The sequence below is a fragment of the Gossypium hirsutum genome, chromosome A07, assembly GCF_007990345.1.
Source record: "Gossypium hirsutum isolate 1008001.06 chromosome A07, Gossypium_hirsutum_v2.1, whole genome shotgun sequence".
NCBI lineage: Eukaryota > Viridiplantae > Streptophyta > Magnoliopsida > Malvales > Malvaceae > Gossypium > Gossypium hirsutum.
Window position 1 is genome coordinate 16,506,436 of NC_053430.1, and position 9,693 is coordinate 16,516,128.

A 9,693-nucleotide genomic window follows, 5' to 3' on the forward strand; every position below is an offset into this window, starting at 1 on the left:
AAGTAGACAAGCGCTTATTCCGAGCTCTCGCCCAGTACTGGAATCCCGCCTACAGTTGCTTCACTTTGGAAGGGTTGATTTGGTGCCAAACGTGGAAGAGTATGTGGCTTTACTCCATTGTTCAAGGATTAAAGTTGACAAGGCCAATTCCAGAGCTGCTAATGTCCCGACATTTGTGAGGAAATTGATAAATATCACGGGGATGAGTGAGCAATGAGTTACAGCCCGGGTCAAGTAAAAGGGAGACAGTAAGTGTATTCCTTGGAAGAACTTTAGAGATCTGATTCTAGCACATCTGGATATGAAGAAGAAGGTTGATGTTTTCGCTTTGAGCATCTACGGTTTGGTCATCTTTCTCAAGGTATTAGAACACGTAGATGATGCAGTTTCAGACTTGTTTGATCGACTTGATAAAGGGGTCACATGGGTCCCTGCAATTTTGGTCGAAACATTTACATCATTGAATGCTTACCGGAGAGCGGGAGAGGGTAGATTCATAGAATGTGTGCAACTTTTGCTATCATAGTTCCATAGTCATTTTTGGAAGGTAGAAAAGGTTTCATATTGGGTTTTTTTTAGAACTACTCCTCGTTGAAGGAATTAGTGGCTATACCGAGGCGGGACAACATCTTTGAAGAGAAATGGATGAAAATTCTCTAGAATTTACAAGTTGAAGATGTTGAATGAAGGGCTCCATGGATAAATCCCCGATGAGATTTTATATCGGTGCAGTGACTTTGACTGGGTCCTTCTACTTGGGATATGGGGAGCCGTTGAATACGCCCCACTACTCTTGTTAAGGCAATATTGATCGAGGCAGTTTATACCAGCGACACAAGGATTGGTTCAATATGAGTTCTCTTATAAAGGCGACAATTATAAGAAAAAATACTTGGAACCAAACCCGAAGAATGAAAGGATTCACTATGGGTTCAATGACGACCCCCGAGTATGAATGGTGGTGGGGTAAGAGAGTTAATGACAACATCCCTATGCCGAATCAAGGGAACGCTCGGTCGATAGAAGAGCATTTACGAGTCATCCCGTCCGAGTTAGAGATATTCAAGCAAGACTTTGAGAAAATGAGCTCGGAATTGGGAAAGAAGATAGAGCAGTTAGAAGAGGAGAAGATGAAGTTGGGATTAGACGCAGATATCCACAAGCTAGAGTCCGAAAAATTGAGGAAGGGAAAGAACAAGGCCGAGGAAGATTTGGATAGTCTGAAAACTGATTACAAGAAACTGCGTATGTCGATAACAACTGCCGGTTTGGGTAAAACATCGGAGCAGTGTCGTCAAGAAATTAAAGAAGAAAATACTAGAGCCGATCATTGAGAGAAGAAGTTTCAAGATGTTCCGGTGCGGGAGGACGCTTTGAAAAAAGTTTGTTGAAAAGCCAAAGCGAAAAAGAGAGGTTACGGGCTCGAGTGGCCGAATTGGAAAAATCACTACATCAGCATCGTAGCCTTAACTCCGTAATTGAGTTCAAGGACAGTATAAGCAAGATCGAGGAGTTGAAAGGGAAAATAGAGGAACTCAAGAATGCACTACGAGATAGCAAGATTCGAGTGGAACTCCTTGAAGCAAACAATGAACATTGCAAAGAACAACTTTACCGCTCTTAAGATTAGATCAGAGATAGAGATTACGTCATTGGCGAAGCTGTGGCTCAAGTATGAGAAGTGGCTGATCATCTACGAAACTTAGCCGTTCAGGACTAAGTGTAAAATATGAGTCGGAATCAGATCGAGGCCGAGAGTTAGCTTGGCTTCTTAGGAAGGTTAAGGCTTTGGGCATTAAGGCAAAGTCGTATATGTAATCCATCTTATGTAAAGAAATATGTTTTCTCGTAAAGTTGTTCTAATGGAATTGAGCTAGAATCAATGTCTCTTTTGTATTTCATTTCATTCATTTACATTTCATCATATGCGTTAAATTTCATAAAAAAATAACCCTGATTAAACAGAATTATTTAAGTTAATCTGGAAACCAGCAAGAGTCAACCGATCGAATATCGCTACAATACTCGTCGCAAAACCAAAGCAATGAATCAGAGATTAGAAAGATTAGAAAAAATGTAAGGAGATATGCAAGAGCAATTGCAAGCACAGATGCAAGAGCAACTGGCTAAAATACAACAAGACATGAGGGATCAAATACAAGAGTCCCAAAATAATATGGTAAGCCAATTGGCGCAATTGCTGGCTAGAGAACGTGAAAAAGGGAAGAGTACTGCAAATGATAATGAAGACCCTGTCTATCCTCCAAGTTTAGCCCCGACCAACGCCCAACCACAACCAGAGGTGTACCCACAGGGGGTACCCGTTACTATCAGGCCTCAGTAATATCTAGCCGGTGCCTCAACACCGATAAACTTTTCAACAGGCTTGGGCTCTAATCCGTGAGATAATCCAACTAATCCAGTTGTCCTTGACCTTGATGACGTGGTAGAAATGGAGAAGGCAAGAGTAGATCTGCCAAAATAACTCGAGTACCGGTGCAAATGGCTTGAAGAGAAATTCAAAGTAATGAAGACCGTTGACTACCATTGCGAGGTTGACGCCAAATATTTGAGCTTGGTTCCAGATTTGATCCTCCCACCAGAATTTAAAACTCTGGAGTTCGAAAAGTACAATGGGACTAGCTGCCCCGAAGCTCACATCACAATGTTCTGTCAAAGAATGACAGGATACGTTAATAATGATCAGTTATTGATTCACTATTTCCAAGACAGTCTGGTCCGGTTTGCAGCCAAATGGTACAACCATCTAACCCATGCCCAAATTTATTCATGTAAGGACTTGGCACAAGCTTTCATGAAGCAATATGGCCATGTGATAGACATAGCACCCGACCGAATCACGTTACAAAACATGGAGAAGAAACCAAGTGAGAGCTTCAGGCAGTACGCCTAAAGATGGAGAGAGGTAGCGACGCAAGTCCAACCACTTCTTCTAGAGAAGGAAATGACCATGCTTTTTATCAATACTCTAAAGGCTCTATTCATCAACCACATGCTGGAAAGCACTACTAAGAGCTTTTTAGACATTGTGATGTTTAAAGAGATGGTGGAAAATACGATAAGATATGGGAAGATAGACGCGGGGGAGAGCGCCAATAGATCAGCCCTAAGGAAGAAAGAAAATGAGATAAATAATGCGAGCATGTATAACAAGAGCTACGTAAAGCCAATTACTGTAAGCTAGCCAAGGACGATGACTACTAGCCGTCAGGGCCACTTGAGGAACGAATCTAATGCAAGGCCAAATATGGAAAGACTCCAGTTTATGCCCATCCCAATGACATATATGGAGCTTTACCAGAGTCTATTCGACGCACATGTGGTATCACCATTCTACTTGAAACCCATGCAACCTCCGTTCCTAAAATGGTATGACGCAAACGCCTAATGTGAGTACCATACAGGGATAACGGGGCACTTGATCGAGAACTATACTGTGTTTAAGAAATTGATCAAAAGATTCATTAAGATGGGGATCGTACAGTTTGACGACTCCTCAGGACCTAACGTAGCAGGAAATTCGTTACCCGATCAAGCTAATAAAAGGATAAATGCGATAGTCGAGAGTGTGGGCAAAAGAATCAAAGCTGACGTGGCAGAAGTGAAAAGCCCATTGAATTGGGTTTGGAAATAAATGGTCGATGGAGGCTTAATTACACAAGATTCGAAAGAAAAGCCCAGAGGAGCAAGAAAATACTGTGAGTTTCATACTGATGAGGCTCATGACATCCAGGAATGCACTGAATTCAGGACCATAGTGCAAAATCTGATAGACAATAAAGAGATGGAATTTTACGAGGAAATCAAAGAATTAGAAGAAGGAGAGGTTTACGCCTCAGAGGAGGGATCAACAGAAAGGGTCTAAAAAGTTAATCACCATGTGGTGATCATTTCGCGACCAAGGAACAATGAAGCAGGAATACAAATGGTGTCGAGAGTCATAATCTAGAAACCTGTATCTTTTCCCTACAAGGATAGCAAAAGGGTTCCTTGAAATTACGACTGCAACGTGACGATCTTGGGAGAGGAGAACCCGGCTAGTGCTTCAAGGGAGAGCCAATATATAAGTTTCTATACATGCAGTGGGAGACGTTATAATCCTGTGAGTACAAGAAACAAAAATGTTAAAGGAAATACCCCAATAGTCGAGTAAAAGAAGGAGAAGACGGTCAGGCTCGAATCACCAGTTAACAAGCCTGTAACTGATAATGAAGCTAGAGAATTCTTAAAATTTTTAAAGCATAGCGAGTACAGCGTTGTAGAACAGCTGCATAAGCAACCGACTCTCATCTCAATGCTAGCTTTACTCTTAAGTTCGGAGACACATCAGAGTGCATTGATGAAAGTGCTAAATGAAACTTATGTCGCTAACGATTTCTCTGTAAACAAACTGGACTGCCTAGTCAACAATATAAGTGCCGATAATTTCATCTTCTTCAATGATGATGAGATACCTCTAGGGGGTATGGGATCTACAAAGACTCTACACATTACTACTTGTTGCAAAGGATATACGTTATCGGGTGTATTAATTGATAATGGATCGGCATTGAATGTCTTGCCCTTGTCCACGCTAAATAGGTTGCCTGTGGATAGTTCTCACATGAAGACAGGCCAAAACATAGTGAGAGCATTCGATGGACTGAAAGGAGAGTAATAGGAAGAATCGAGATACCCCTTCTAATTGGCCCGAACATGTATGAGGTGGACTTCTTGGTAATGGATATTAAGCCCTCTTACAATTGCTTATTGGGGAGACCTTAGATTCACTCAGTAGGGTCAGTACCGTTGTCATTACACCAAAAGTTAAAGTTGGTGACTGAAGGTAGACTGGTAACGATAAACACAAAGGAAGACATTATTGCATCAGTTACCAGCGACGCACCATAAATAGGGGCAGACGACGAGGTGATAGAATGTTCATTTTGATCATTTGAATTCATTAACGTAATATTCATTGTCGAAGGGAACAGGATCCTAATGCCCAAAATATCTAATACTACAAGGATAGGCCTGCGATTGACGATTAGAAAGGGAGCCTTGCTGAGAAGAGGACTCGGAAGATATCTCCAAGGAAAGGTCGAGGTACCAATGTTGAAAGATAAACGAGACCGCTTTGGCTTAGGATTCAAGCAAGATGTAAGGCAAAAGAAAAAAGAGCAAGAGAAGAAACAAGAAAGGAGGAGAGCACGTCTGAGCAGGAGTGAGACCAAATGGGAATCAATGACATTTCCTCATATATCCAGAAATTCGTGTCAGGAGGGACTATTTACTCTGAAGGTAAATTGACAAGAAAGGAGTTTGCCGAAGAAATGTTTAAAAATTTGAGCATTAACGCCATATCCGAGGAAGAAACGAGAAAAGGAAATCTATCAAACATTTGCCCATATATGCCAGGGAGCATTTTGAACAATTGGACCGCGGAGGAGATCTCTGTAACTTTTAGAATTAACTCAGAGTCTCCAGATATCAATGATATGAGTAATGTTACTATTGACTCAGAGCCTCATTTTGAGCAAGATATGTGTACGAAGGATTCTCAGGATTTTAAAGTTGACCGAAACTGTAACCTATCTCCTAATTTGTTAAGGATGATAGAACAATATGAGAAACAAATCCTACCTCACAAAGAGTTTGTGGAAATTGTGAGCTTAGGAGAGGGAAAAGAGGTGAAGGTTGGAGCTTGTATCGTCGCAGAAACAAAGCAAGATCTCATTGAGTTACTACAAGGATTCAAGGATGTCTTTGCATAGTCATATCAAGACATGCCCGAGTTGAATACTGATATCATAGTACACCGACTCCCCATAAAAGAAGAATGCAAGCCAGTTCAACAGAAACTCCGAAGGATGAGACCCGATGTTCTGTTGAAGATAAAAGAAGAGGTCAAGAGGTAATTCGATACCGGCTTCTTATAAGTAGTTAAGTACTCAGAATGGGTAGCCAATATAGTCCCCGTTCCTAAGAAAGATAGAAAAGTGCGAATGTACATGGACTACAGAGATTTGAACAAGGCTAGCCCAAAAGCTAATTTCTCGTTGCCTCACATCGATACCTTAGTGGATAACACGACAGGTTACTCACTTTTCTCTTTCATAGACAGCTTTTCGGGATACAACCAGATAAAAATGCATCCTGAAGACATGGAAAAGATTACATTCGTAACCATGTGGGGAACGTTTTGCTATAAAGTTATGCCATTTGGGTTGAAAAATGTGGGAAAAACATACCAGAGAGCCATGGTGACTTTGTTCCCTGGTATGATACACAAGGAAATCTAATTTTATGTCGACAATATGATTGCAAAATCCAAAACTGAAATGGAACATGTGCAAGTTCTAAGGAAACTGTTCTTACGGTTAAGAAAGTTCCAACTAAAGCTCAACCCGGGAAAATACACCTTCGGGGTTAGGTTAAAGAAGCTGCTAGGATTCGTAGTCAGTGAAAAGGAGATAAAGATTGACCCAAACAAAGTTAAGGCTATACAAGAATTGCCTTCACCGCGTACTCAAAAAGAAGTTTGAGGTTTCCTAGGAAGATTAAATTACATCGCCCGGTTCATTTCACAACTGACGGTGAAATGTACCCCATATTCCGTCTCCTTAGGAAATACAACCCAGTTGTATGGGATAAGGAGTGCCAAAAATTTTTTGATAAGGTCAAGCATTACTTGTTCAATACCCCAGTACTGACGCCACCTTGCCCAGATAAGCCGTTGATACTGTATTTGGCAGTGTTCGAAAACTCCAAGGAATACGTGTTAGGCCAACATGGCAAGTTAGGAAGAAAAGAAAAAGTGATATACTATCTCAGCAAGAAGTTCAGTGATTGTGAGACAAGATATTCACCAATTGAGAAGTTATGTTGCGCTTTGGTTTGGACGACCCGGAGACTGAGACAGTACATGTTGTTCTACACAACTTGACTCATCTCAAAACTAGACTCTCTGAAGTATATGATGTAGTCAACTGTTTTGAATGGAAGAATGGCTCGATGGTAAATTTTGCCTTTTGAATTTAACATAGTCTAAGTGAACCAAAAGGCTATAAAAGGGAGTGCAATAGCATAATTTCTAGCTAGTAGAGCTTTTGAAGATTACGAGCCTGTGAATTTTGATTTCCCAAATGAAGATCTGATGTATGTTGCAACCATTGAAGAAGGTGCTCAATAGGAACATTCTTGAAACTAAACTTCGATGGGGCCTCTAATGCTATGGGTAACGGGATCGGGGCGGTCCTGGTATCCCCAAACGGAGATCATTATCCCTCTACTAGTAAATTGGATTTTGATTGCACAAATAACATGGCGGAGTATGAAGTTGCATCATGGGTATCTGTGCGGCCATTGAATGCAAAATCAATGTGCTAGAAGTATATGGGGATTCTGCACTAGTGATCTATCAGCTAAAAGGTGAATGGGAAACAAGGGACCCCAAATTGATCAATTATCGAAAGCTAGTTTTGGAGTTAATTGAGGAGTTTGACAACATCACTTTCTGTTACCTCCCGCGAGACAAAAACCAGATGGCTGATGTCTTGGCTACTTTAGCTTCTATGATCAAAGTGAACAAGAAAGAGGATGTGAAGCCTATCTAAATGAATATTTATGAGGCTCCAGCTCATTGCTATAACATCGATGAAGAAGAAGAAAAAGATGATCACCCTTGGTATCAAGATATATTACGATATGTGAGGAATCGTGAATACCCAGACCAAGCGAATGAGAATGATAAAAGGATATTGAGAAGGCTTGCTAGTGACTATGTCTTAGATGGAGAGATCCTATATAAAAGACGGAAGGATCAGGTGCTTCTAAGATATGTAAACGCTGTCGAGGCTAAGAAAATCTTGAAAGAGGTCCATGAGGGTGTCTGCAGAACAGACGCTAATGGTTTCACAATTGCCAGATAAATCACGAGATTCGGATATTATTGGTCCACTATGGAAGGAGATTGCATCAATTATAGACGATTTGTGAAGGGATTTTCCATGATAGCTACCCCGTTGACGAGACTGCTACGGAAGGATGTTAAGTTTGAATGGACTGCGCGCATTACAGCAGGGAACTGTTGTATGCAACCATATCTTCATATTTATTAGTATATACCAGCAACAGGACAATCAAACCCTCTCTTGACAATTACAAGTAACTTAGTAGTCATATATATATATTAGAGTAGTGTATGCCTAAGTCTCCATGAAACAGCAGCATTTACTTGGACTTAAATACCCATTTCCAGCAAGAATCTGAGAGAGCGAGAGAGAGGAAAAAAAAAGATGGTGCAAGATGAAATCAGAAAGGGTCCCTGGACAGAACAAGAGGACATCCTTCTGGTGAACTTTGTTCACTTATTTGGAGATCGACGATGGGATTTTATAGCCAAAGTTTCAGGTTTGAAGGTTTGGCGGGAGACAATGAAATAGGTAGGATTTATCTGTAAGATTTGGTGGTTTTGGAAGGAGCCTTTTGCCTTTAACCACTTGGTTTTGTTGTTATAGGTTTGAACCGAACTGGAAAAAGTTGCAGGTTACGGTGGGTTAATTACCTACACCCTGGTCTCAAAAGGGGAAAGATGACTCCCCATGAAGAACGCCTCGTCCTTGAACTTCATGCCAAATGGGGAAACAGGTTTGAAAAACAATATGAATGGAACTCTGTAATTTCCATTACCAACCTCAAAGCTTGGTTTGATTATTTATAAACATATATTATATCATATGCAGGTGGTCGAGAATTTCTCGGAAATTACCAGGACGTACTGACAACGAGATTAAGAACTATTGGAGAACCCATATGAGAAAAACGGCTCAAGAAAAGAAACGGGCCATCCCCATCTCACCATCTTCATCATCTTCAAATTGTCATTCATCATCATCAACTGTTACTGCAGTCGATTCCTTGCCCTCCTCTGGTACTGGAAATATTGTAAGCTTTTATGACACTGGGGGCCTTGACATGGCAGGAAAGAAAAACAGTCCAGAATTTGAAGATGGAAATGGCTACTCCATGGATGATATATGGAAAGACATTGATATGTCTGAAGAAAACACAGTAATAAAACCTCTGTCTGATAACTACAGTCAACAAGATTGCAATTTTTCATGGGAATACTGCTGGGACACACTGTGGAAGATGGATGATGAAGAAGAGAGTAAGATGTTCTTCCCACCCAATCAACTTGTTTCTTGTTTTGATTTTGGGAGAGAATCTGTAACAGGCTAATTGACAAAAAAAAAATTCATTTATTTGTTTCATACTGTAATACTAGTATTTTGCTAGGGAAACTCTAACCTGTATATAGCTGGGTTTTCTCTAAGCTTTTCTGAGCAACAGTCCTGCATATCACTGTAATAATATCATCGTCGCTGTAGCATGTGTGATTTAAAACTCTAATTAGTCCTCAGAGAGGAACAGACTTGTTATGTTAATGGACGTATGTTAGAAAATTCTCCCTTTTGATCTTAAAATTTGAACCTGCTTGATGATCAGCTTACCATCTTTTATATCAAATAGCAGAATCAGGAAAGCAATTGTTACATAAGCATCAATATGTTGTAGGATACTTCCATGAATGTGAACAGGTTGTGGTTTTGTATGATGTGGTCCTGTTATCTTCATAATCATATAATAATATTAGTGGCCTGCCTTTCTTTTTCCAAATGTTGGGTATTT

At 40.5% G+C, this 9,693-nt stretch overlaps 1 protein-coding gene across 2 annotated transcripts; it reads left to right on the forward strand.

Moving 5' to 3' along the window:
* Positions 1 to 8,217: 8,217 nt before the first annotated feature.
* LOC107941842 (transcription factor MYB59) lies at positions 8,218 to 9,449 on the forward strand. Of its 2 annotated transcripts, none has more exons than XM_041117664.1 (3): positions 8,218 to 8,444; positions 8,520 to 8,649; positions 8,745 to 9,449. In XM_041117664.1, the coding sequence occupies exons 1-3, from the start codon at positions 8,387 to 8,389 to the stop codon at positions 9,241 to 9,243; spliced, it is 687 nt and encodes a 228-aa protein (XP_040973598.1). In that variant the 5' UTR covers positions 8,218 to 8,386; the 3' UTR covers positions 9,244 to 9,449. The 2 variants fall into 2 exon arrangements, with proteins under 2 accessions (XP_040973598.1, XP_016730953.1); XM_016875464.2 differs by having other exon boundaries at positions 8,256 to 8,412.
* Positions 9,450 to 9,693: the final 244 nt, after the last annotated feature.